Here is a 27,150-nt window from a genome sequence, read left to right on the forward strand (position 1 = left end):
CTTTTGGATGTAATTTTGAAACGTATCGAGAAATTAATCATCATCTTCTTCTTCTAAGTATTAATATGCATATTGTCATTCTAACATTCGGAGAAAAAAGTGGAAAAAAAGCGTCGGGAATGGCCCGGCCGTATCGACTCCACATCAGGAAGGATCGACTGTACGTCTGCTTGATGGAGCGCTATGGTTCTATAGGGTTTTTTTTCTTCGGGGAATCTCTTGGTTTGTTTGTTTCTTTGTCCAATAATCGTTTCTTTTGTGCGGTGCATGCTTGATTGATCTTAAGCATGTAGCTAAACTCCACCTTGCCATTGCATTGACTATTTATGTTCTTCTTACATTATTGTATTTTTTTTGTAGTTCGCGGCAAACATCTTTAGTGTAAACATTCGCTCAACATGCATGGAAGGGGCAACACACGCAGCACGCAGCACTGCACGCCTCGGCAAATGAACGTTTGCACTTAATCAACCCACATACATCTTCTTGCTGACCCTTTTATTTCGTTCGCAATGTTTATGCTTCAGCCGTACCCTCCCCCGGGTCGTTGATCACAGTTTCCGTGATGGACGACAGTCTGGTGGTCGTGCGCCGTCATCAAATTCGTTTAAATCATCTAAATACCACATAACTGGCTTTAGCAAAGCATTGCGTCACTCCCTACCCGAAGGATGACGACGATCGCAAATTTACGTCGCCCCACGCACCTTAGTTGGTGAAAGCCGTTGAGCATGAGTCAATCGGAGTTTCTTGACTGCAGCATCTTTTTGCTGCAAATGGAATCGAGTGATGTCACCACCGAGGAACACTTATAATAAGGAAGAACACTTCATTCATTGGTTACAGTAAACGAAAAAATTATGTTTTATTTTTTTCATGATGTTTTGATTCGTTCTTTTACATTATCAGTTAGTTTGCAGCAGTTAGCGTAGGTTGGGTTTACAATGCAAAATATATAATCAGCGTGTATCAGCGTGTTTTTCCAAACGATGATTGCCGCTCGAATGGCTGCTCAAGTTTAGTTTATACTTCAACAATGCATAATATGTTTTAGCTTATAATTTACTGTAATTTAACTTTTCTCATTCGTACCGACTGTCTTCGGCCATATGCCTGCCCGGTAAGGGCTTACTAGACTTTTTTCCTTATAGTGTACGTGGATAGCACTTAGCTTGCTGTAAAATTAATAAATTAGGGTTCTAACTGTATATGCGTATTAGGTTTTTACACTTTTCTTAATTCCTGCCACCCCCTCTCTCACGACCGAACACTCGCGTTTTCATTTCCTAATCCTGCGTTGGCAGGCTTGGTAGGGCAACGTACGCCTCAACGTTGATATCAGCATGGAATGGCGCGGCGCGTTGGACAGATGATCATACGCCGGCGGCCGGCACGGCGTGTGGTCGCAGCATCGAGTTTCATATGAGTGGTGATCCGGCGAGCGACGTGAGCGAGGTCGGATTCTGCGGAATCGGCGATTTCTTGTCCATCTCGTCGAATTCGTCCGTCTGGTTCATTTTCAGCTCGTACAGCACGGCGTTTAGCTTATTCCACTCGTCCATGCGCGGATTAGCGAGGTTGTCCGCCACGTCGTATACGTAGATGCGGCCCGCTTCGTCGCCAACCGTCACGTGCAGGCCGGACGGCGTCCACGAGACGCGGTTCAGCGCCGGCTGCCCGTCCACCACGATAGACGCGGTAGGCACCTCCGTGTCCTGGTTGAGGTTCCACAGATCGAGCCGGCCGCTACCGTCCACGCCGGCGAACAGCGCCGGATGGATGGGGGACCAGGCCACGTCCATCACATAGTCGGAGTTGTCCTCGAACGAGTATAGCGGCTTGTTGTCCTTCAGGCTCCACAGTTTGATCGTCCAATCGATCGACGAGGTGAGGAACAGGTGGCCGAAGTCGGGCGACGACTGGTTGTGGTGCGCCGAGATGCCGGTCACCGGTCCGAGGTGCTTCTCGTACGTTTCGCCGATGCCGGATCGGTTGCCGTGCCGGCTGGCCGAGTACACGTACCCGTCCTCACTACCAAGTACGAAGTTGTTCACCTCGTTGTGCGGGAACGCCATGCAAGTGACGGAGATGGCCTTCGACTGCCGGTGCTGCAGTTCCAGTACGTCTTGCGGCTGCGACAGCATATCCAGGCTCCATGAGCACAGCTTGCCGTCTGAGCTGATCGAGATGACGTTGTGCGCGTTTTGCGTTCCGACCATCGAGAGACAGTAGACCGGTTGCTGGAAAAACGGACATGACAAACAACATGTTAGAAAATGAGCTATGGGGGAGTGTACACGATGACGTACTGTGTGAGCATTTGCGCTAAGCGGCGTACGCTGGATGGGCGTGCGCTTCTGCACCCGGTTGTCCCAGAGTACGATCTGGCCAGAGTAGGTTCCGCCGAGGATCAGGTTCGGGTGAAACTTAGCGAAGCAGGTCGACATGACGGCGCTCTGGCAGTGGAACACCTCTTCGGGGGTTTGCTTCTTGAACTTGGTATTCCATACAACCACCACGCCGTCCGGCTCGTTTGGCGACTCCTCGTTGCTGTGGTACGAGGCGACCAGCAGCTCCGGAAAGTGCGTTGACCAGTCGAACGATGTCACGCATCGGTTCTTTGACCAGCGATCGCAGTAGAACGTTCGATTCAGCGACAGGCGGGCATGTGACTTTTCATCGCTGAAAGAAGATCCAACAAAATCAGATTACTAACCACCTTCCTTTACACTCGCCCTGGCACGTGCTAACTCACTTAATATCATCCGTCTCGCCGCCGCCAATATAGTCCGTGTAAATATCGACCGTCTCGGACAGCGCCCGCTCCATCACCTTACCCGCCTTCAGGATGAACCGCTGGAAGTCCTCGGAGAGGATGATCATTTGCTTCTGCTCGGCGGAAAGCTCTTTCACTGTGGGAAAAGAACGACACCAGTAGATTGTGGTTACTCCCCGAAACTCGCGGTCCATTCCTGCGTCGTTCTTACCTTCCTTTGAGTCCTCCTTCTTCTGCTCCTGCGGTGTGATGGCAGGTGCCACCTCCTTCACCGTTGGCAACCCGTGGGGTAGGATGCCGGGTGGCAGCTTCGAGTGAAACCCATGGTCGATATGGGTGAGGGAGCTTTCCTCATCGTCACCTTGACCGTCCCCAAAAGTAAGCACTGTATGAGTAAAACTGTTTCTGTTCTAGTATTTTCTGCGTCACGCAAACTTAATCATAAAATAATATAATATATGCTGTGTAGAAATTAAGTTAAAAATAGATGGTAAAAGAAAGAAAAACAAAAGTGGGAAAGCATACGCAAACTAGAAAATGCGAAACTACATTTATGCATTCTAAATTGATATGTCAATATCTCTCTTTCTCCATCATTCTCCGTCTCTACTTCCGGCTCGCTCTCTCGCGCGCATACACACACACAAACGCTCGTACAGTATCGCTCTAATGGATAATTAGCTGCCACACTTTTAACGCAATAGGAGAGGAAAAGATTATATATGTACAAACTTAGGTTACGACGCCGTACTAAGGAGAATAGTAGCGATTAATTAAAGAAGCAAAAATTTGAAACATGACTTTAAGGCATATAAAAGGCACAGTGGAAGGATAGTAGAGAAAGATAGAGAGATAGAAAGATAGACAGAGCATTGAAGGGGATAGCGGGGGGGAAAATAAGTGGTATGAGCAAAGAAGATGGGAAAGAATAAGGAATGATGAATGTTAAGAAAATTGGATTTCGAGCAATCTTTCAAAATCTGTTAATTGGCAGTTCAAATATTGCGCTTTGCAAATACATTTTAACAAGAAACCCCTGCCAAAGTGGTGATCCATCGAAAGGATGTCAAGCCATCTCCGTTGTTGAGAAAACGGTGTGTGTTGTGTGTGAGTTTGTGGGTGTAAGTATGTATGTATGTTTCTGTGTGCTGGAGTGACAACTAGATCAACCTCTCGTCATCGCGCATAGGTTTCAGATAATAAAGCTAAATTAGCAGGGGATTTGAAAGAGTTGTTTTTTACACAAGAATCTGCTAACAGGTCCTTACGCGTTTACAGCGTTTGGTATGGCAGCCAGTTAAAGGAGAAGGAAACGATATTCTAACGAGCAGAATTTGGAAGTGGTTAACAAGGTGTGATAATCAAGGTTGGAGGCGTATGTTGGAAAGCGTAGAATGGACAGAGGCTGTGGGGGGTCGAGGTGGTGAGTATTAGTAGTATCTGTCGGCGTAATAGAAGTAATACATGGGATCAATTTTCGCTAGAGTTTATGCATGAGACGAACACTTTGGTGTTTGGCATTGAGAAAAATTAATAAATTGAACATCGCAGACGTTTGTCACGTTCAGAACTCTTCATTTGTTTTTGGTTTTCCGATCTTAGAGCTAGTCTATTTCTCCACCCATTTTTGCATGACTTTATAAGAAAAGAGAAAGGACAGAGCGATAGAGAGAAGAAGAGATAACTTGAAGGAGTAATGCAGCCGACGATAGAGAGAAGGGAGAGAAAGAGAGACGAAAAAAGGATACACAATGTACCAAATAAGTATGGTGCAACAAACATTTCCTTCCGTTCCGTTGAGCTGACAATGGGGTGCAACCCAAAGCAGTGGGGAGAGAGAACAGAAGTAGCGGCAAAGAAGAAGTAGCCAGGACCCTTATCACATACAAACATAAGGCAACACTAACAAGGAAGTAGTGTGTATCGATTGATAGAAGTAGATAGAAAAATCGCGGCGAAAATGGTAGCGAGAAGGTAAAGTAACCAACAGAAAACACTGTTACCGAAAAACACTTCCCCTAGACTTGGCAACATCCCAAGGGTGTTAGTGTTTACCGCAGGTCGCCACAGTAAACTTGTTAGTATATTACTCATTAGATACAGATAGACGACAGTAAGGCTCCATAAAATAACCTCAATGCCCCGTTACAAACTACTTTGTCTTAACGTGTCAAGCCAGTTACGAATGAAAGAGGGAACACGTAGGAAGTACATGGAAGGGAAAAAGGAAGTGGAATGGACTGGACACGAAATGAATGGATGCAGTTTTAATGAAGGATGACGTTGGCATATTGCTAATTTGAACAACACTTTTTAAAAACCCAAGCGCCGGAAAGCGGAATGATTCGAATGACACATACATAGAGGGACAGAACGAGTGGAGCAATGGGGTGGACAGAAAGAGAGAGAAAGAGAGAGAAAGAGCATATTTGATAGAGGATCTACCACAGGAAAAGGAAAGGAGCATACATTCCTTGACGAAACCGAACGTCCATTCCAATATTGAGGAGTGTTTTTTTAACAAAAAATGGAAACAAATACATTTGCAATCGTAGCCAAAGATCTAACTCGTATTATGCATGTCATTCAACTCGGAGATATTTCAACGAAGAGAATAATTATTTTTTCAAACAAAAAAATAAAGGCTACATACAATTAATTTGTGCAATAAATGAACACTATTTTCCTGCCACGCGCCACAAGACGGATAGAAATGCCAACTATGTTTCGCAGCGTTAACAAACTTGTTATACATGAAGTGTGTGTATAATTGGGAAAAAATAGAGTACCGAACATAGATGTAAAATAAAATAGGGAGAAAATCTATTAACAATATGATCGTCTATGTGGCATATAGAGAGAGAGAGTCTAATGAAATAACGAGAAAGGTAATTGCAAATAGGCAATAAAAAAAGAATTAATTTGTTTGTTATGTCAAAAACCTACCTGTAAACTCATCCTCCCACTCTAAACCGGGGTTAAGATTGTATTCATCTTGAAATGGGAAAAAAGTCTAGCTTAAACTTTGTTTATCGTGTTTGGTTTCGTTTTTTTTTGGTTTATAAAAGAAAATGATAAGGCTTTGGTTTACAAATCAAAAAAATGAAGCTTTTAGCGTAACTAAACTTGGCAGAGAAATACAATTATCGTTTAGCATCATATTGGGAATTATTTGAAGTGAGAAAAAAACTGTGTTTGATTAAGATTTAATTTTTTTTATTTAAGCAGTATGTAATGGAATCACGAAGTCAAAATGTGCGGAACTAGGAGGAAAATGAAAGAGCAAGAACGCAGCCACATCGTTTGTATTTTTTGTCGCATCTTAGCGAGCAGTATTATGTCGACCTCACCGAGGAGCTGTTGTTCATTCAAAAATTAAAATCAAAGGGATCAAAGGGAAAGTGAAATAAGATGCTATTGCAAATCTGCTGCTGATTACGAAGGAACCGGACATTAATGCACTTCCTTTAGAAATAGGATACTCGAGAAATGAGGACAGATGTGTACGTGTAATATAATGGGGGGGTTCACTACCAGTATACAATGCAACGCCTTATGGCTATCCTACACCACTTGCAACCATGGTTTCCACAGCCCCTTTGGTACGCTACTATATTTAGTTGTTTTATCGTCTATTGCATTTTATTATTAGCGCTAGTTTATTCTTATTTTTATCCAAATTATGTGGCATACTAAAAGCGCGACGTAAATATGAACTGGGTGGAAAATCGTGGAAGATAAATGCGTTACACAAGTAGTGATGCATTAGAACATGGTCGGAAGCAAGTTCCAACACTAACCCTTTCTAGTTTCTGCGAAGTTCTCATGTTTGAACAACAACCCAGCAAGAATTGCGCCGAGTGGCTACGTTCTTTTTGATCGGTAGAGAAAAGGGATAACATAGGAACATAAACAAGAGTATTGAAGAAAAAAAACTAAACATGAAAAATCCATAGTGAACAAAAACCATATTGCTCGTCGTCGTCGTATGTAGGAAGCGCGGGAGAAACATCACATGCATGCTTGCTTCCCTCGCCTAAGATGGAAGGAGAACAGAAAGATGAAGAAACCAGCATACACGAACGAACGCCTGCTACCAGTTCCAGTTTGATCCAACAACAGTCATCGGTTCATGTTTTGCAATTAATGTACTATGATGCGATAAGAGTTGCGAAAGACAAAAAAAAAAGTAAACTGGCTAGGACTAAAGATGAACTAAAACAAAAAATAATTCCCGAAACAAATAAACACGTTTAAACGCAAAGGAATGAACAAATATATAGAGTTTACAGAACAGAGAAAAAGGGAATAATAAAGAAACAACAAATGGGTGGAGAAACTAATATAATCCCGCATAAAATCGTTTTCTATAGGCTCTTCCATCGGAGGCAATAATAATATAAGTACGAAAAAATATAATGATTTAATCAAAGTATTCAAATATTATTAAACGTAAGAATACAATAACATTTTGCAGTAAAAGAGAGAAAGTAATGTCGGCCAAATATGTTGATGATGGTGATAAGAGATAATAAAAATCATAATGAACACGTTTCTAGGCAGTAAGAGGGGCTTGTTTGTGTGTGTGTCTGTGTGTGTGTATTGGGATTGGGTTTTGCAAAAAGTACAAATAAATAAAAAATAATTTGAAGGAACAGATCAGATTCAATGAAAGTAAAGGCGAGAGTGATGAGAAGGGTGAAGTATAAAAAAAAGATCTCACGCAGTTACGAGTGAAACAAAACTTCTTCATTGGAGGTTTCGAAAGCTGAAATATTGCGTTTGCACTAGTTCGTGTTCACTTGTTTACACCTATTCGTCGAACCAACAGAAGCATTGATTTACTCGTCACAACAAATCTTTTCTATTAAAAGTAGGAAGGTAGCCAAGATATGAAAGTCCTCTGATTATTGCGAGTTTGAGATATGGGGGGAGCGGATTGGTGACAACTTTCTATGGAAGGCATGAAGTTAGATTAGAGGAGTGAAACGGGCTACTCACCGTAATAGTCGGTTGCGTGAGCTGCAGCATCGCAGTCAGGGTAGCGCGTTTTGACGGACAACAGCGAAGGGAAACGGTAGCGGCACGGCGTACAGTATCGACCGGCGTGTTGGTGCCAATTCCGAGGTGGGTGTGGTGTGGGGTGGTGGGTAGGTGAAAAAAAACCATAATTAGTACAATTCGGATCACGCTTGCATACACTTTGCGCGCATATAGAAACAGTACGAAACAGTGAACAACATTATGTAAGCTAAGGTGAACGAAAATGGGGGAGGGAGAGGTATGCCAGATCTATTGAGTCCATCGTAGATGATACTATTTTGAAATATACTAACAAAATATAATAAATAAGAGTAAAACATAAACATAAGCTAGGCCAATGTCCGAGGTATGCAAGGAAACTTGAAACGGAACTAAAAATAAACGAAAAAACAACACAGAAAAAAGCGATCCAGAAAAGCATAGAGAGAGAAATCAGGACGAAAAGCATATGGCTTGTACGGAAGTTGTTTGTATTTTGGTATTTTTTTTGTACTGGTTTCGTGTTAAGATTATTTAGGTCGGTACCGCCTAGAGGGTTCGGTACGACGCGATACGATAGATGCTTTCGGTACACATCGATATCATGCTTTACCTTTACGCGGTCTCCACCAATCCTCCATATATCCTGATAGAGGTGAGGAATGGCAAGAAAAAACTGTATTTGTTATTTTATTTCAATACATGTCCCTCAGGTAAGTGCAGGTGGGGTGGGTCGAACATTATAGCTTTGGCGCATTGGAAACAAGGGAAGTCTGTGGTGGTGCAAAAACAGGGATTCATCTAAACACTGTCTAAAATGCTACTCGTTCGGTAAGTATCTTTTTGCTTGCGTCCGGCTGGCATATGCTGTCGGCCAGCTATTATGTATTGGCTATGTTTATCAGTAGACGTGTCACCCTTGGTCAAAAAGAAGGGGAGGGGCAAAGTAATGCAATGTATGCACATTGTTAATGCTGGCTAACGAAGAATAGAAACAAATTACACAAGGACAATTGCAATGTTTAGTCCCCTCGTCCCCTCCTATGGCGAAAGAGAACGAAACCAACCGGACAAGATGGGTGGTATGGTTGAGAATGCGTCCCGAAAGATGGATTCTAGTACACTTACCGTCGCGCTCATGGCCGCCGGAACTGTTGGTTTGTGTTTGCTTCGAGTAGACGACCGTTTCCTTTGGCGGAATGTTCGTAGCCTGCACGGACACCAGGCAAAGGTTGACGGGTTTCTTGCGATAGCTGCAAGCGGAAGAAGAAGAAAATCAGCACCATTAGTGTAACCGAAGCAATGTTACTCAATAACAAGCGGTATGGGTTACTTCTGTCCATTAATGCTGGGCTGAAGACTTGCGTCGGGGGTGTGCGTGGCGGAATGATCGGAGGTGGCTGAATTAACGGAAGAGAGAGACGACAGCACTTCGGATACCGGTGCCACACCTAGCGATGAGAGCATCTCATCCAAATCTCTGCAACCAACCGGAAAGAAAGAAGAAAGAAGCAGTTAAATGTTTGTTCCCACCCCCCACCCACATCCGCGACATGCTTGGCGACGTACTTGCGCGTGCTGGTTTCCGAGTGACCCAGCTTTCCGGCTGCCTCTTCCAGATCCTTCTGCTCCTTCTCCTTGCGCCGTCGATCCTTTTCCTCACGGAGGGCCTGCAATTTGGCCTTCTTCCGTTCCAACTCCGCCTTTCGATCCATCTTTGAAAGCTTTGCAAATTGCTCTAATTTCTCCAGCTTTCACAGCTATTCGGCACATGGCAAGAAGATGGACTGTGTTAGTTTCTTGTATGATCCATATTTGTGCGTTGGAATAAAAAACGGAATGCAACAACTGTGGATGGCGTATGGTGTTGACCGAAACATGACGTCATCTGGTCAGTTCGATTGTTTCTACCAAGGCAGCATAGAACTAGCAGTAGCTACTACATAAGAAAGCGTGCGATGAAAAGTTTGAAACGTGTAGAAAACAAAAAAAAAAAAAAAAGAACCCCTAGTTTTCAAGCGACTGGTGAAGGCCCAACAGGAAAAACTCACATTTTCTCTTCCACCACAAGAAGGAAATTTTAATTCGCAGTATATTTTGCGTTATATAGTACTGCCCAAATCCAACTGGATTGGTATAACAGTTTATAACAGAAGGAACGGTAAATACAGTTCGCTCTGAGCTGTCAAAACGGACAATGCAGTCGATGCTAGGAAAAGAAGCCTGGAAATCGTTCCGATGGCTTGTTTAATCGGGCTATTTCGCCACAAATCTACGACGATGTTAGAAACAATTCGTTAGGATGATGGAAGGTCAGGTGCAGTGAATGTTGATGGGGTTTACGGGCACGACGAATATGCAGTCTCCGGAGAAAGAGCTCGGATGGTAACGGCGGGGGAGGGGTATGGGTATGGGGGTAGGTTACTTTCCACGCTGCACTTCTACGCAATATTTTTCCAAGCCACCGGCCGACCGGGGGGTGTGGAGTTTCACAACATTTACGCTCCGAATGGTTAGTCACTACGGGGATGAACCGGGTATTGATCGCACTTGTGCTAGCAATTAAAATGTATACTCTTCAGTACCAGAGCTGTGATGGGAAAAAGGCTGTATTCTCTTCGTAACGTACGTCCACACTGCACCGTCACTACGCAAGAACTGCGATGCGCCGAGGTTGTCTACGTAAATCGATAAATTCCTGTGCACCGTTTATAGTGCCCTGGATGTTTGCTTCCCCGTGGACATTATGCTGCCGGTAGAGTGTACCCGTTCGATTTAAAGCTGAAAAGCAACGTGTATCAGTACCGTATAACCTTAAATCCCATTTGCATACGGAATCCCCTTTGCAGACGAAACATTATTTTGGTTTTAGTTGCAAACCGTGTGCACTGAACGATCGAATCGTATGTTGTATCCGTCCTGCGATCAGCAACGCCCTTCAGAAACTACCAATGTGCAATGTTTCAGTTGCGCGTGAAATATTTCAACGAATAAAAACCACCGCATTTTCAAGCTTTGTTTTCCGTTACGATTTACGTCTTGCTTTACCTCCACCTTTGCGACCAAGAAGTAGAAAGGCTGAAATTAAATGAAAATCGGGTGGTGGTAGCTTAATCCAACATTCAACTAAACCGACGAAAACAATGCAGGGCTGAAACAATCAAGCCACCGTTACCATGGCAACTTGTTTACGCGCGCCAAATGTTTAGTTTCATTGTCCAGAGAAGAATGGTGGTGTTGTGTTTGTAGAATAATTCATCTCTAGCTGGCGGGAAAAAAACCAGTGCGGTGGTTGAAAGGATGGCTCACGCAAAGGGCAACAATGTGCCGGATGCAAAGGATGGACACCGACAAACGTTCGAGTGCTCGGAGGACGAGGAGGTGTCGATGATATTCGGGTTCGAGGAGAACGACGCGCGGCAGAAGCTGAACAGCTTCCCGAAGTGCTCGCGCCTTGTGATCAGGTAGGGGGCATGGGCTCGTCGTGGGCAGTTGCTGTTCAAGTTGCTTACCGTTACCCCGCTCTAGTCCCGATTTGCAAGCGGAGCTGGGCATGGAGATCGGCAGCGCGGTGAGCGTGGAGCACCCGTGGCGGGAGATCAAGAAGGAAGTGCTGGAGGAGCACCTGCCGGGCAAGACGAAGGTGCAGCGGGTGCTGAAGGACAGGCTGCGCGACCTGGAGCCGGGCCGGCTGGTGCTGATGGGCTACCTGGCCGACCAGAGCACCGAGGAGGAGAACGTGTTCGCCGTGTTCACCGACCAGCGGGAGACGCGGGAGGCGCGCGAGCTGATCCGCCGGCTCGAGCTGGTGGAGCGGCTGTGGGCGGCGGCCGCGATGCGGAAGAAGGCCCGCCGCTGGCAGTCGCGCGACAGCGAGCGGGACGTCGAGAACTTCATCCCCAAGCAGCGCACCAACGTGGTGAACGTCGAGTCGCAGAGCATCTTTCCGGCGCAGCGGGCCGGCTCGTGCCGCTTCCGGCTGCGGCTGGTGGGGGACGCGCGGGACGGCTACGTGGCGCTCGTGCCGAAGGGCGCGTTCCGCAACATCGTGCGCAAGTCGATCGACTTCGGCGTGCAGCTGCGCCCGCAGAAGGTGCACAAGTTCCAGCAGACCGATCCCACCTTCCCGACCAACGCCTGGTCGCAGTACCTGTACGAGATCGGCCACGAGCAGCGCACGGCAACCGCGTCGACCCAGCTCGGCACCGGACCGGCAGCGTCGAGTGGTGCGCCGCAGCAGGACAAGCAGGGCCGGGCCGGGACGCAGGCCAGTGACCACGCGGTGCAGCTGCTCGACACGCTCGAGTTCAACCAGATCGACATGTACCGGAACGACTATCCGATCATCTCGCGGCGCAAAGCGATCGCCAAGTACGAGACGCCGCTCGTCGGCGAGACGATGTGCTTCATGGAGCGGGCCACCTGCGCCAACCGGCACGTGTCCGCCATCGAGTGGCACCCGACGCTGGCCGGCTCGTTCGTGGCCGCCTACGTGCGCCACATCCCGAGCGTGCTGGCGGCGGGAGCCGCGAGTGGGCGCACCGACGAGGACACCGTCAACCGGCTGGTGTTCGAGAAGTGCCCGGTGCTGGCGTGGAACTTCGACGAGTCGCTCGTCCCCAAGCTGTGGTTCGACTCGCCGCGCGAGGTGACGGCGCTGTCCTTCTGCCCGTACGACGAGCGGCTGCTCGTGGGCGGGCTGGCCAGCGGACAGCTGGCCATCTGGGAGCTGACGGACGCCCAGCTGGAGCACGCGGGTCCACGCGCCCCGGAGCGCGACGCCAGGGCGGCGGGGCTCAATCACCACCACCACCACCACCACCACCACCACCATCATCACCATCACCATCAACACCAGTCGTACCGGAGTGAGATCAAGGCGCTGCTGGGTAATGCGACGCCCGGCTCGCGTCTCGCACGCGCGGCTCCGGGCGGCGCCCACCAGCCGCAGCCGGCCACCGGAGGGACACCGGAGGGGCCGTGGCACGTGCGCCCGGTTGCCATCAGCGCCCTCGAGCGGTCGGCACGCAAACCGATCACCGTGATCCGCTGGCTGCCGCCGAGCTACCACTGCGCCCCGACAGGCCAGCTGCGCGTGAAGGGGCCGGAGGAGAAGCGGGGCCGCGTCCTGCTGACGGGCGCGCTGGACGGCAGCGTCTGCCTCTGGGACCTGGACCAGTCCGTGTCGCAGGTGTCGCAGACACACGAGGACAAGGACAAGGGCGACGCCGAAGGCGAACCCATCGGCACGGGGAGTGCGGCACGCGAGCGGGGCGAGGGCGGCACGCGGGCGACCGGCATGGCCTGCCTGAACAACGTGCTGCAGCCAACGTTTCGCGTCCGCTGCGAGACGCCCATCGTGGCGCTCGCGCTCGACGAACCACCGGCAACCGGATGTCGCATGGCGTTCGTCTTCGGCACGCTGCTGGGCGGCCTCTGCTGGGGCAAGTGGGATGGGTACGAGTTCGATCAGGGTGCGACCGTCAACGAGGAGCCGGTCCGCGAGCTGGACACGTTCGCGCCGGTCCACGACGGGCCGCTGGTGGCGATCGCGCGCAACACCTTCGTGCCGGAGGTGCTGCTGACCGCCGGCGGCACCGTGCTCGCCCTCTGGACGGCCGACTGCCACCAGTCGCCGGTCTTCTGGCGCTGCAAGCCGGCCATCGTGACCGCCTGCGCCTGGAGCCTCGACCGTCCGTCCGTGTTCTTTGTCGGGCTGGCCAACGGCGACTTCGAGATCTGGGACCTGCAAAGTATGCCCGCCACATCAGTTTGCTCTCACTCTCCTTTTCTCCCGCTATCCTCGAGTGGACCCAACGGTCTCTGGAGGCCTTGACGCCATCTCCACGGATACCTAGAGTTCGTTAGTCAAACGTTCGCATGGGTTTTGCCTAGGAAATCCATGACGGTTCAGAATACAATATCTGAACTGTTTGGACATTACTCCATGTGTACGGCTTCAAACCTTCAATGTCCTGAGTCCTGACCGCGACAAGGGAATCGCATTACCTTCGCAATCTGTGGGAGATAGAGAATGAGGATGTTCTCGAGGACTAAAGTTGATGCTTGTAGTAGTAGCTAGTAGTAGTTATTGACTGGTCCATTCTATTTCCCAACAGCTACAACTATGAACTGGTAGACATTGACTCGTGTTAAAAGAAAAAACTAGACATATTTGGCATAATTGTTCTACGCCGAATTCTACTTTGTACTCAGTACTTAAGCGATTGGACTTGGGAACACATTACACTGTCTTGAGCTCAGACTATGAGCCATTTTCACGACAATTTGTGCACATAGACATTTAACTAATGGCCGTGTGGTCGCTTTCGCTAGTATCGCGACAGTTGGGTAGATTAACCTCAGATTAACCTCAACACTCCGAACGACTCCGCACGAGCTGTCGTTTAAAGGACTGTGTGGGATGTCACAGATGAGTATCATATGTCTGGTTTAGTATCTGTCACCTTACTTACAAATCGATCTCTATTGAGGAAGATGGTGTAACCTAACCTTATGAGACATCAGTTTAGTTCATACAGATTGCATTGTGAGCACTATTGAGCAGAAGATATTAATTGGGATAGAGTGACTTTAACTGTTCATCTCCACATAGCGAACTCATAGGAAACTCTGGTGAAACTCCTGTCAAACTTGTATGGAGTTTCGAGTTTCCCGAGTTCGCTAAGTGGTCAGTTATTAAACATCAGAACGAGGGGCTTTGCTAGTGCTGTCAAGAGTTTCCTACCAGTTTCCTACGAGTTTCCCAGCTGTTGCGGGAACTGAGTTCGACAGTTCGTCGGAGGAGAGTTCGCTAGGTGGAGATGAACAGTAAGATATTGACTCTTGGATACCGTACCGCTTAGCTTGCAGTAAACAGTACTAGCCGAACTGAATCAACGGAGTTCTGCCCCGTCAACTTTGTAAACGCCATTTTAATTGTTTCTGGACAGCAATCGCCAGGATCTATATATATTCTCCACCGATGCAGCGCTATCTGTTTAATCGTGTGCCAGCTACGATGATATGCTTGTTTCAGGAGCCTATGGATTTGGAGATAATGGACTTTGTTTGCTTTTTCTTTCCCCTGCCCCGTTCGCCTGTACACGCAACCAGTAAACACGTCGACCGCCTGCGTAGCACTCAACCTCGGCGCAAATATCCTGTCAATCATCACGCAGCAGCAGCAGCAGCAGCAACAACAGCGGGGCAGCGTGCAGCGACACCTGGCAGTCGCGGACGGAAACTGCAACGTGCGGCTGCTCAGCATCCCGGCGGCCTTCGGTGAGCCGCGCCCGAGCGAACGGCGGCGCTTCCGGCAGCTGATCCGGGCGGAGCTGGCGCGCAAGCACGAGCAGCAGGCCTGGGTGCAGCGCTACTACGAGCAGAACCGCGAGCAGATCGAGGCGAGGCTGCGCGCCGAGCGGGAGGCTCGCGAGCTGGCCGAGCGGCTCGAGGTGGAGAAGCAGGAGCATGACGACTTCCTGCGCCGGCAGGCGCTCGAGGAGGCGAAGAAGAAGGCGCTGCGGGACGCGGAGAAGCGCGTGGACCTAAGCAGGCGGCTCGAGTGTCGGTGGCGCTCGCGCTATTACCGTGCGCTCATCCGCACGATGATGGCCCGGCGCCACCTGAGCCCGGAGCTGCTCGCCAAGCAGATGCACCCGGAGCGGGAGCGGCGCCGGTACGACGTGCGCAAGCGGGCCACCATCGGCGAGAGCGTGGCGGCGGCGCCGGACGACTACCGGCGCGTCCAGCGCACGCTGGGGCCGCCGGGACAGGCCGGATCCGCCGAAGGACACGGTACGGTGGAGGACGGTGCCGGCGGGGGGCAGGAGCGGGCGCGGCTGCGGGAGACGGTGCGGGCGCGCTTCCGGGAGGAGCTGGCCGACTACCCGCGCGTCAGCTGGGAGGCGAAGGAGGTGCTGCGTGTGTTCCAGCTGCCGCTCGACCTCGACAACTTCGCGAGCATCGTGGCGAAGGGGCGGGCGCGCCGCCAGCTCGTCCTCTCCGACGACCACGGCAACATGGAGCACCTGCAGGCGTACCTGGCGAAGCAGGCGGCCCGCGGGTCCGGCGGCGTTCGGGTGAACGGACTCGGGCCGGCCACCGGCGACGACACCGAAAGCACCGTTACTAACGGCAGTCCGGACGTTCCGGGAACCCGGGCCACGGTCGGCCTGCAGAGGGCGCGCTCGGTCACGTTCATCGACGACGTGCCGGACGTGGGCCGCGAGAAGGCGACCGCGATGGCGACGGCGACGGCTGGCACGGAGCAGCAGAGCTAATCGATCAACGCCGACCAACGGTACACATCGGGCGATTGGGGCTACCACTCAGGTCCCGTTACATCGCCCGCGGGACACTCAGTATGGGCGGCACGCCTCAATTCCAGACTATTTCGGCTGTCCGAGCCGTATGACGTAAGGAACGAACGCCGACAACGGCGGTATGTAGGTCGCAGGAGAAAACTTCGGGCAAAAGGTACACCGCTGTCGCTATTCTTCCACGTACACAGACCACGAACCAATTAATCCAACAAGTTTAGCTATAGCCGCAAAGCACACGTCAGTGAGTTCGGAGTAGAATAAACAAGGACTCGTTCCAAATCTATCGAGAACGCTCCAGTCGACTTTATTTTTTTTTTGTCTCAAGCCTTAGATTTCGGTGGGCGAAGACTCACGCCAAATCTTCTGGAAGTAGCGGCTACGAAGACTAAGACCAGCTCAGCTACTAAGACCAAGAGTTCTTCTACCCTGGACTCCGTGTATTTTTTTTTCGGGAGAACACAAACGGATATAGCCGCGAGGTAGTAGTTCTCGATACCAAGGTATAATCCTCCTTAGGAGTGCCGCAATCCGGCGTCATGGCAGACGTTGGCGATTGCATCCACTGTTGAGAATAGAATTTCCGTCGCCGACAAGTGGCGCAACCCCGTGGTCCGAGAATCCGTTTCCTGCCAGCTCCATCGCACACACTCGTTATGACACCAGCCGCCAGATGACGCAACCGTGCGCGTGGCACCTTTCGCGTGTTAAGCCATTTAGGTCCGAGCAATCTTTGCCCGGCGCAAACAACACGCCACCACGCCTCGAGGAAGAGCCGGTTTCTGGTTTCGCCGTATGACAATGTGCGCTCCGGACCGATAATGGATCCTCCGCCCGGGAGTTGGGCAAACAATTGCGGCTGGTGACTGGGATCTGGTGACTGGCGTTGGCACATCGCCAGCAGCGGTGAAAACCAAGTGCAAATAAAAAAAAAAAAGGCAAAAGGAACGACCTGAAATGCCAAAGGACGCAAGGAAGTGAGCGGAAGAATTGTGAACGGTCGGCAGACTCATCGTGTTTCCAGTCGCAAGCATCTCGTACATTCTAAATGGGCTGAGTGACAGGCTTGGCAACCGACTGCAGGTATGTGCCTTTCTGTCTGGGTGTGTGTTTTGGAGGGTACTCCAATCTATTTCCTGCAGGTGTTAGGCCCTCTGTACGGCGTCTACGTTCTCTTCAGCGCATCTACCTGCGATTTCCGTCACAAGCTCTGGGATGTGGTTTGGCCTGTTGAGGTGAGTGTGGAGACAGACACACCACTCACCACATGGCGGGGGTGCTTGGTTAGGTTGCTGCCGATTACGGAAGTCCGGAAGCGCGTACGTGCAGCATCGCATTCGATCAGGTTGGACAAAGGCAAAATAAATGCCATATGCAACGTGTGCTCCAATTAGGCGTTCAATTTTGGGGGAGGGTGAAGATCGGCCTGTCACCGATCAACCACACACACACAGTGTGCATACGGTGGAGATTTCCGCCGACGTGTCCGCTTCGAACCGCATCCGCCCGACATGGAAAGATGAAGGCGGAACGCGTGGATGCACACCCGGCGCGGGGGGGGTTGGCTCCCCAACACCCCCACCCGTGCCCGTTAACTCTTCGCCGCGGGGGCCATTACCTCCACGCACACCCACAGACACATGTACTAAAAGCCGACGAAACGTTAACGTTACGTGATCTTGGGCTCGTGTAAAAAGACACAAGAAAATGTAAGAAAGAAAGAATGAAAGGGAAAGAAATAAAAAGATAGAAAGAGAAAGAGAGAGAGAACGAAGGAGAAGAATAAAGAGAGAAAGAGAAGCGAGAGAGAGAGAGAGAGAGAGAGAGAGATCCATGAGAAAGCGAAACGAAACAAAGTGCCGATCCGTGCGGTGGAGGGAGTAAGCACCAACGCGATCATATCCTGCACACTATAGCAACCTCCTGCCCACTCCATTCCCCCCTCTCCCCTCTCACGCACACACTCACCACCCCACGGGAGGGTGGTTTCGGACCGGTAGAGGGATTCATCAAAAATAAGAGTATTATCACCGCGGCTGGATAGTTCATTCAAATCTATTGAAGTGCTCGGAAGTGTCTGGTGTCCGGAGCTACGACGCCGAGAGGAAAACTCCGCCAACAAACGTGTGTGTGTGTGTGTGTGTCTGTGTGTGCACCCTCGCTATCTGACCCGTGGCTTATCACACGCTCCCGGAAAACCCCGCAGCTCGCCGCAGCGTCAATCAACTTGCCTCCGTTTCAACCTCCGTTTTTTTTTGGGGAAAGCGTCGGTCGGTTTTCCGCAGTTTCCCGCACAGCCACAGGATGCGCTACACCCTCACCGTGCTGGCGGCCGTGACCGCGTGCATCTGTAAGTACGACTCTTGTTTGCGCGTGTGTGTACGTGAATGTGTGTTTGTGTGTGTACAGTTTTGCACGCTACCCGGGGGCGACAGATTTTCCATTTCCCGGCTAGGCGAGGGAAATTGGTCCTGGAACAAAATCGATTCAAAAAATTATCAAACATACACCAAAGGCACTAGAAAAGCCATCAGCTTTAACACGTTGAGTTCCATGTCACCCAAAAGTTCTCAAAAGTTTTTGACTCATTAATAAATGAAAATGAAACATAAAAACTATAGTCATATTAAAAACAAGTTCTTCGAGATGCTAGGCCTTTGCTTGGCCTTCGAAAACCATCGGTTTAACAAATGTTATAAACGAACGATTAAAAAAGATTGTACTAAAGAAGTGTACTAAAAACACTTGGCAGTCAACGTGTTAACAAACAATCCATTTGAATGTCCTTTCCGCTTTACAATTCCACTTCAGCTCCAATGGCACCGAGTTCGGGGTTTTCTCTCTTTTTTTTGCGAGTGCTCGCGATACGGAAAAATTGGTTCACTTGCACTTTCGTTACGCATCAACTTTCCCCTCCGCAACTTTCCCACACGGCTCGATAAAAAAAAGGCACCAAATATAACCGAAAACGAGGAGGAAAACAAACAAGAAACCAATAAAAAAATAACAAGCAAAAACCGGAATCAACACCGCTGCGTAATCGAACCTGTGCGCCAATTATGTAACGAAGCAATTGCAAATTTGCTCTGCTTTTCTTCTTTGTTTTTCTTTTTCTCTCTCATCCTTTTCTATTTTGGCTGGCAACTGTAGCTTGTTGTTGTGCCTTTTCTTTTCGTCTGCTCTCCGTTGATCTCTTGCATCCGGTTTACCTTGGCCAGCAGTTCCCGGGGAACGTGCACTTTTTTTTTGCGTTTCCCTTCCCTTCCCCCTTTCCCAGCCAGTGTGTCACAAATCGTGCCGATCGCCGATGGACCTGTTTTTTAAAATTATTTTTAGGAGGCTTTTCCCAGGTGATTTTTAAGATCCCAGCGATCGGAACGGAATTAAGGGGGACTGGGGGGAGGTTGAAGGCGGTGGTTTTCTAGCCCGGAATAAAGGGAAAACGCAAAAACGTACAACAAGAAAGCACCGCTGAGTTGGCAACTCGTTTCCAAGCCTTGATTAACTAGTTCGCGCTTCCATTTTCAAATATTTATTATTATTTGTATTTTGATTTACAGTATCGAAGTAGACAAATTGAAAAACCGAGAATTTCTAATTGATATGGTTGAGTCTTTATGTGCTAAATGTACTCGAAACGAAAAAGTATGAAACTCTTAAGTGGCCACGATCTTTTAAAAAATATCCTTTGACAGGCTTAGTTTATTCGTTATTTGTTTATTAACAAGTCTTAGTGCTTGTGTCATTTACTATTTTAGGTATTTATAACTTTTGCTTTGCGCTCCTTTGGGAAGCTTAGTTTATTCGTTTTTGGTTTGTGTTTATAAGTCTTCGTGCTTGATGTCATTTACTAGTTTAAGTGTTGATAACTATTGCTTTTTACTTTGCGCTGCTTTGGGAAGCTTAGTTTATTCGTTTTTGGTCGTGTCTTCGTGCTTGATGTCATTTACTATTTTAAGTGTTGATAACTCTTGGTTTTTGCTCGGCTGGCTTGGCTGGTAATTCATCAGCGAACGCTTTCCGCACCAGCGCTCGAGACGATGCCATCCCGTACGCCAGCATCGTTCTGGAAACTTGTTTCTTCACGAGGGCAGCAACCTTGCGGTTTGCCAATTGTTCTCCCCGGCCCGGGTGACCCTGAGAGGCGTGGGTTTCGGTGTTTCGCTGCGTCGTGCCTTCGTCTGCACCGACGGCCAGAAGATGAGGCGGGCAGAAGTTTGTTGTCGAAACCCATGGCGGAGGCGAAACCCGAGAGGCCGAACCGAACAATGGCCGCGCGGGAGTTTGGACATTGATGGATTTGCTGCGCATTTGCAATTGCCGATCGATGCGCTGATGGCGACGATTGCGCCACGCCAGTTGCGGGCCGAGGTGCGGGTTGGTTGACGTAACGCATGCATATGCGCATGCGTTTCATGCGTTAGGCCCCGATTTCGGTTACGTCAAGGCTTGCGAATCGATTGCGAATTGCGATGGCGGGTGCGATTTGCACAGCTCTGCCCCTCCCCCCGTCTCGCCATTGTCTTAACCTGGCACTCACTCTTTCACCTTTCACTTCTTGCAGACGCGCAAAGCTTCAAGTGTCCGCCGAAGGACGGCCAGTACGAGGATCCGGTCCAGTGCGACAAGTTCTACGAGTGCTCGGACGGCCGGGCCACGGAGCGCCTCTGCCCGGACGGCCTCGTCTTCGATCCGACCATCCGGAAGATTAACAAGTGCGATCAGCCCTTCAACGTCGATTGCGGCGATCGCGTCGAGCTGCGTAAGTATTGTTACGATGCGTCTTAACATCCTACAAATCATGAATAACAGTTGCTTCCTGGGCCGAAAGCTTCAAACGAAACGATAAATATGACATTTCGCAAGAGCCATGACTCACTTTTCCTCTGTAGTCCTTTTTTTTGCAATCAAAAATGCTTATCAACGAGGTACGGCTAGTGTTGTGTAATTCAGATTCGGATTCATACACCAGAATGATTCTTTGCGTTTTAGAGATTCATGAATCTTTTGATGAGAGACTCATGAATCCCAAAGATGCATCAAGTGAAGGAAAGTAGCGAGCCAAAAATTGGTGGAGCGATCCATGATAGATTCATAAAGATTCATTAAGGTTTAGAAAGCCTCAAAAAAGTGTAAAGATTCCCAACAGATTAATGAATCCATCGGAATGAATCTTAGGTGAAAGGAATAGAAGCATGTTATTTCCAAAGAGTCACATGCGTCATTTGATATGATATTTTGTAAGGCTCATACGAAGCTTCGTCGCCCTTTAATGTCCTTTTCACACCTAACATCATATGAGCGAAGGTTCATGATTCAATATTAATTCTAATGGCGATACAGAAACAAAACAATGTAACATTATGTTTAGCTAGGAAAATGCTTTTTTTTGTTGTTGTGATAAGTGCGTTCTCATGGAAAAATGTGACACTCCTAAATTGATGTCACTGAGTGATAAAAGTTACCTTTAACTCACCGGAATCGCACAGCTTATTCTTATGATGAGAACAAATGGATTTTGTTTCTTAAAAATAAATCGAAGTTATCAGTTTGCCTAGAGTATTGTTAGTTGAGTTCTATTCTATGCTCGTTCTCGTTCGAAATAGAACCCCCGCGGGGCAACACGCTGTGCCCGCGTCGCAACGGATTCTTCGCCCATCCGGATCCGGCCGTCTGCAACGTGTTCTACAACTGCATCGAGGGCGAGGCCACCGAGATCACCTGCACGGCCGGGCTGCACTTCGACGAGTACACGGGCACCTGCGTCTGGCCCAACGATGCCGGCCGCCAGGGATGCAATCCGGGAGCCAACAGTGAGTTACCGAATCCTTTCGCTTCGTGATTCCGCAAAACCTTAACGTCTTCCGCTCGCTCTCTCTCTCTCTCTCTCTCTTTCTCATCCACGCACGCTTTCCATAGAAAAACTAAAGGACGGATTCACCTGCCCCAAGGACCAGAAGACGGACGAGGCCGGCCAGGCGGTGGCGCACCCGAAGTTCGCCCATCCGACCGACTGCCAGCGGTTCTACGTCTGCCTGAACGGCGTCGAGCCCCGTGACCTCGGCTGCCAGGTCGGCGAGGTCTACAACGAGGAGACGGAGCGATGCGATGCGCCCGAGAACGTACCCGGATGGTAAGGGATGCGGATCCGGACTCGCACCCGGAGTCGGACTCGCGTGACTAATGTTTTGTCTCTTCCTCTTTCGTAGCGAGGATTGGTACAAGGAAAGCGACGAGAAGAAGAACTGAGCTGGAGCTGCATCGGACCACCCTTTCCCTCGCGTCAATCCCACAACCCCCTCCGTTCCCTTCATCTCTTCATGTCCTACACTCCTAAGGCGCGGGGCGCGCAACAAACAAAAAGGGGAACTGACAGGCAGCAGAAAGTGCACCACATCTGAGAGAGGGAGGTGCACGCAAATGAAAAGACTCATTATTTTTGTACTTTTGTTTTAAAATATTACGTTAACGAAAAACAAAATGGAAAAAAAACAGAAAAGCAAAGAAGAAACCTCCGCTCGACTTGACTACTTTCTCAATTTTTATTGAGTTATAGAAAAATAAAAACACAATAAAAACACAAAACCACTGTTGTTAAAATGATAAAATGAATAATGTTAAAAAATGATTTACACCTTTGCCTGTGTATGTGTGTGTGTGTGTGTGTGTGTGTGTGTGTGTGTATGTGACGCTGTCGCTGGGGGTTAGAACGACCATTCCAGCCATCACGTGGCGACTGGGTGACATTCAGAACAGGTTCTGTCTTAAGCCAGGTAACGTACGGCGGAGGGGTGAAATGGGGAAGCTTCTCCTGCTCCCCTCCCCCCTCCCCTCTTTCTTCACTCAACGAGGTGGTCTCGCCAGCTCGAGGTGCAGTAAACGTGCCCACTAATTGCCAGCCCGTCTGGTGAAAGGCAGAAGTCTGGGGGGGCAGACATCGACTCAGCCCTTTCATCCCCGCTAGAAGGCAACGTCGTCACCCGGCCCAGCCGGGGCTCACGGGTGTGCAATCAGACACAAGACGAGACTCAGCCGCCCAACCCTTCACGTTCCGTGCCCTTTACACACACACACACACGCGCACACACGAGGATCGGGTTTCCCTTCTCTATTTTGACATTCTACTTTGGGGTGGAAAAACGGTGGTGCGCTCACGCAAGCCATACCTGCCGTCTGCTGGCGTCAGCGGTCCTTGAGACCGTCGGAGGCAGCGAAAGGGAGAAACGAAACGCTCGGCGCCAAGATAAGAACCTTCGTCTGGCGGAAAAACTGGAGCAAGCGCTCGATGAATTGATCCCATTTCGAACTTGATGAGAGGGAAACACACACACAACCACACAAGCAATTTCGCCCGGTTCAGGTTCACACGCGGGTGACGTGGCAATGGGAGACTCGTTTCAACGCTACCAGGCGACGAACCGGCCCAAAATAAAAATACAAATATATTAAAAACATACGCAGTTCCGCAAAAACAAGCAGTTGGCGAGCAAATTTTCATGTTTCCGAACAAACAAATGCCTTTTTAAGTAGTCGAGTTACCTTTTTAAGTAGTTGCTTTAAGGTAAAGTTGTGAAATTACACGCAATTAACAACCTGAAGAACATTAACTAGCCACAACCACAGTATACAAAGTACCAAGCATACGAAGCCAGACATCTTGCAAACCACACGATAATCTGTGTTTCATATTTGTTCACACCACCATTGTTAAGTTCTGTTAAGCTGAACTATTATTGAATTATTTTTTTCAAACAAAGCAAACGCAAACGCGCTTCCATTTTTCCTTTAATTTTCCAATGCTATTTCCACAAATAAAGCGTTTTCGAATGGCTAGTTTCCAAGGTGAAGTTCCGCATCGTTTGCTGCTTTGAGCATCAAGATAACTTATCTAAAGGTTATCCGATATTTTGCGGCGTTCGATTACGATTCCCTGTACCTTGCGGGAAAAATGGTCTACGATCAGCAGCTTTTCCTTCCTCCGAAAAGTGGTCACCCTTGACACGAGCGAACGAAAAAAGAAAACAAATAGCACAAATAAAACAGGATCAGGACACGCACAGACACACACCGGTCGAGGGTACGTTAAACAAAGCGAAGGGTGGTTAGGCAGGGGAAACGCGGGGAGGGAAGGTGACGAAGCGTGATAAACGGAGGAACACACGATAAATAAACAAAACAAAAACCCCGGGCCCGGCATCGTGTGTGTTATCGTCCAGGGGGAGATGAAATAACAATCTTCCCCCGTGGGACGGGGGCGGGGAGGGGCCCGACGAAGGAGGTGTGGCAAATTTGACCTACAAGCTGCTCCGACAAGGATATTATGAAATTGGTGATACCTGATACGCAATATTATAAGGCGGCCCGAAAGCGAGAGTGTTCGACCAGAAAGCGAAAGAAAGGAAAAGTGAGATGGGGTGATGATGGAGCGGGGGCGGAGGAGGATGTTGGAAGAAACGGTGGGATGGAAATCGGGAGAAACAGGAAAGCAGCGGTAATAATGAAGCCGAAACCGGATCGTTATCGAGCGCGCCCAAGAAGTTGAACACGAAAGACTTCAACGCTGGCGCAAGGCAGGAACCCGAAAGTTTTGAACAACAGCGAAGCCGAAAAAAAAAAAACCGTCACAAAATGGCAAACATGGCTACCCTATGGCGTGCTTATCGTGCTCGGCCGGGCCCTGTCCACCCGCGGCAAGGTGAAGGTACAGGTATCGGGCGCTGCGTGTCGCTTACCCAACGTCACAATGACGCCGTTGTTTTCCCTCTCTTTGCGGAAGCATCTCCTCCCAAGGCTAGCTAGGCTCCAACGACCAGGAAGCTTTTGGCTGCCCCCCTCCCCCTTTGTGTGCGTGTGTGTGGCCTTTTGTCGTCGCTGTCTTCTAATTATCTGGCGCAGCAACACCGAACGACACGGTGCAGAATCGGCGCAGACACGCCGATATGGCGATTGGCGGTGGCAAAGCCAATAGCAAAATGCAATACACGAAAAACGAAAAAAACAAAAAAAAAAACGAAAGGTGGAACAGGAAAACGACACAGCGTAACGGCGGTAGCAATGGCGTTACGGTTGCTCGGGTACTTCTGCGGGCGGGGCTGGCCCTCCGAACTCCTCCAAACAGGCAATGTAGGGGACAACGGAGCTTGACCTGTATTTATTGACACCAACATGTTTGAAAAGCAGCTAGAAAATGTCGGATTATTATAATGTTTACCAGCAGCAAAATAACCAAGTGTTTAAGCTGAGGTTTTTATTTGTTGTTTCTTGTTGAAAATGCTAAAACTACACTAAATAACCACAGAATTTCGATAAATTTTCACTTAAAGCACGATCTAATGATCTATTGGTTCGTTTGTTTACGTATTGATAAGATTACACATGCGATTATAGAGTATGAAGTCAATGAGGAAAGCAAACGGGATAGTAATAGAAGTGTCTAAAACCCTCTAAGAAGTGTAATAAAAAATAAGAATGTTTCAGTTTTTCTCTTCACAATAGGAATGCAAGATTTTTTATTGAAATTATTTTCAATATTTGTTTACTAACACACTCAGGTAGTTGATGACTGACTAGCTCGCTGTTATTTTCTCTTTCAGCATCTTGTTTGTCTTAAATCATAGTAGAGATGATTTTTCACTATATTATTTATGCCTATTGTCTTGTATTTACTATATTCTGTTTGTTCTGATATATGATACATGGCTTTAAGGCAATGAAATTCAAATCTTTGGATCTATAAAACACGGTGACGACTGTCTCAAATTCTTCACATGTTTGATTGTTAAGAGTACTAATACCGTTCTACAATATTCTACACTGACATTATACGTAGAAAGCTACATTATACTATAAAAGAATTGACATATTAAATAGCAATACGATGTCTTGTTGTAAGTGTTCTAAATGGATTAGATTAAATTGAACGGTGTTTCTATTTGAGGGAAGATTCAGAGACAAACATAGAAACATAGAAACAATATCGCGCAAGTGTTCATAACCGTCGATTTCCTTTGCTTGGTCTTGATCCTCTGAGAGGATGACATTCATTTTAAACATTACCGATACTGCAGACACCTATCCTCCGTTTTGTGTGACGTTTTTGAAAAGATGTGCTTGTTTTTTGAAAAAAAAACAATTACATTAAAATGGCGATCCTTATCGAGCGAGAAATAACATACTTTACATGATCGAGGAAGAAAATATCACAAAAGAGCATTGCCCTTTCTTCCCCTATTGTCGACGGGAACACTCCCACCCTCGGCCCCATCTCGCCCCCGCCTTCCAGTCCCTTGGAGGAGCGAGAAACTCCCCTGGAGGGTGAACCAGGGGACAACGTTCCATTCGCTTGGGTGCCATTTCGGGGTTCGGCCCGGGTTTTTACTTACACAACGGTTTTCGTTTTTGAAACCTCCCGCCCCCGTCTCCTCGTCTCTTTCCGCCCGGAGGGGGGGGGGGGCGACCAGGACGTAGGACCATTCCGAAATACAAATTAATATATTTATGCTCGGAGCGCGCCACTGTCCTCCGTGTGAAATTGGTTCCTTCTCCTGCACCATAGCCCCCAAACCCCCTCCCACCGTTCAGATTACTTACTCCACGTCGAGCTTAGCAGACCGAGAGAGCGAGGGAGAGAGAAAGACCGGTTCCTTGTTGTTGAATTCTTCTGCGCCTAGGTCGCACCCACTAGGTATTGCAAGTGGGTTGGGCAGGGAAATAGGCTGCCAAAAGGGACCCCCGTACTAGCGCACACACACACACACACACACACACACACACGTATCGGTAGCCCCGAGGTGGAGTGGTGTCGAAAATCGGTGGCCACGGAGATGAATATTTCGCAATATGTGCACTGGAACCGAATCTCATATCCCGGCACTCCTTCTTCTGCGCCCCCCCAGAGCTCCAAGTGCTCCCATGCTTCATGCTTGGCAACAGTGTGGCCACGTAGGCAAATCGTGGAGTGGCCTCCAGGCGAAGGAGGAGGCGTACGGCGTCGGCCCGAGGGAGATGAATGTAAAAACGGTAACCCCC

At 48.8% G+C, this 27,150-nt stretch overlaps 3 protein-coding genes across 5 annotated transcripts; 2 read left to right on the plus strand and 1 right to left on the minus strand.

The window, feature by feature from the left end:
* Positions 1 to 838: 838 nt before the first annotated feature.
* On the minus strand, positions 839 to 10,445 carry LOC131269732 (cytoplasmic dynein 1 intermediate chain). 3 transcript variants are annotated; one of them, XM_058272234.1, is made up of 11 exons: positions 10,384 to 10,445; positions 9,368 to 9,558; positions 9,132 to 9,278; positions 8,927 to 9,051; positions 8,412 to 8,444; positions 7,778 to 7,798; positions 5,723 to 5,770; positions 2,988 to 3,137; positions 2,756 to 2,912; positions 2,310 to 2,682; positions 839 to 2,240 (listed from the first exon to the last, which is right to left on the minus strand). In XM_058272234.1, exons 2-11 carry the CDS (start codon positions 9,511 to 9,513, stop codon positions 1,419 to 1,421), a joined length of 2,022 nt encoding a protein of 673 aa, XP_058128217.1. In that variant the 5' UTR covers positions 9,514 to 9,558; positions 10,384 to 10,445; the 3' UTR covers positions 839 to 1,418. The 3 variants fall into 3 exon arrangements, with proteins under 3 accessions (XP_058128217.1, XP_058128218.1, XP_058128219.1); XM_058272235.1 differs by lacking the exon at positions 8,412 to 8,444; XM_058272236.1 differs by lacking the exons at positions 5,723 to 5,770; positions 8,412 to 8,444 and having other exon boundaries at positions 2,988 to 3,161.
* A 653-nt stretch (positions 10,446 to 11,098) lies between these two features.
* Positions 11,099 to 16,368, plus strand: LOC131268979 (dynein axonemal intermediate chain 3-like). Its single transcript, XM_058271288.1, has 3 exons — positions 11,099 to 11,262; positions 11,327 to 13,551; positions 14,915 to 16,368. The coding sequence occupies exons 1-3, from the start codon at positions 11,099 to 11,101 to the stop codon at positions 16,081 to 16,083; spliced, it is 3,558 nt and encodes a 1,185-aa protein (XP_058127271.1). The 3' UTR covers positions 16,084 to 16,368.
* Positions 16,369 to 18,426: 2,058 nt separating this feature from the next.
* Positions 18,427 to 22,687, plus strand: LOC131269739 (protein obstructor-E-like). The gene is made up of 5 exons (XM_058272246.1): positions 18,427 to 18,472; positions 20,687 to 20,884; positions 21,729 to 21,935; positions 22,042 to 22,255; positions 22,332 to 22,687. The coding sequence occupies exons 1-5, from the start codon at positions 18,427 to 18,429 to the stop codon at positions 22,369 to 22,371; spliced, it is 705 nt and encodes a 234-aa protein (XP_058128229.1). The 3' UTR covers positions 22,372 to 22,687.
* Positions 22,688 to 27,150: the final 4,463 nt, after the last annotated feature.

Source organism: Anopheles coustani, chromosome X (assembly GCF_943734705.1).
Source record: "Anopheles coustani chromosome X, idAnoCousDA_361_x.2, whole genome shotgun sequence".
NCBI classification, from domain to species: domain Eukaryota; kingdom Metazoa; phylum Arthropoda; class Insecta; order Diptera; family Culicidae; genus Anopheles; species Anopheles coustani.

What these genes read in the sequence shown, in the direction of transcription:
- LOC131269732 (XM_058272234.1), bottom strand. Translation starts at nt 9,513, where the DNA reads ATGGATCGAAAGGCGGAGTTGGAACGGAAGAAGGCCAAATTGCAGGCC. An exon ending in TCGGAAACCAGCACGCGCAA is followed by an intron (nt 9,279 to 9,367) that starts GTACGTCGCCAA and finishes GGTTGGTTGCAG; the next exon opens with AGATTTGGATGAGATGCTCT. An exon ending in CGGCGGCCATGAGCGCGACG is followed by an intron (nt 8,445 to 8,926) that starts GTAAGTGTACTA and finishes CACCTCTATCAG; the next exon opens with GATATATGGAGGATTGGTGG.
- LOC131268979 (XM_058271288.1), top strand. Translation starts at nt 11,099, where the DNA reads ATGGCTCACGCAAAGGGCAACAATGTGCCGGATGCAAAGGATGGACAC. An exon ending in TGCTCGCGCCTTGTGATCAG is followed by an intron (nt 11,263 to 11,326) that starts GTAGGGGGCATG and finishes ACCCCGCTCTAG; the next exon opens with TCCCGATTTGCAAGCGGAGC. An exon ending in CGAGATCTGGGACCTGCAAA is followed by an intron (nt 13,552 to 14,914) that starts GTATGCCCGCCA and finishes ACACGCAACCAG; the next exon opens with TAAACACGTCGACCGCCTGC.
- LOC131269739 (XM_058272246.1), top strand. Translation starts at nt 18,427, where the DNA reads ATGCGCTACACCCTCACCGTGCTGGCGGCCGTGACCGCGTGCATCT. An exon ending in GGCCGTGACCGCGTGCATCT is followed by an intron (nt 18,473 to 20,686) that starts GTAAGTACGACT and finishes CACTTCTTGCAG; the next exon opens with ACGCGCAAAGCTTCAAGTGT. An exon ending in ATGCAATCCGGGAGCCAACA is followed by an intron (nt 21,936 to 22,041) that starts GTGAGTTACCGA and finishes CGCTTTCCATAG; the next exon opens with AAAAACTAAAGGACGGATTC.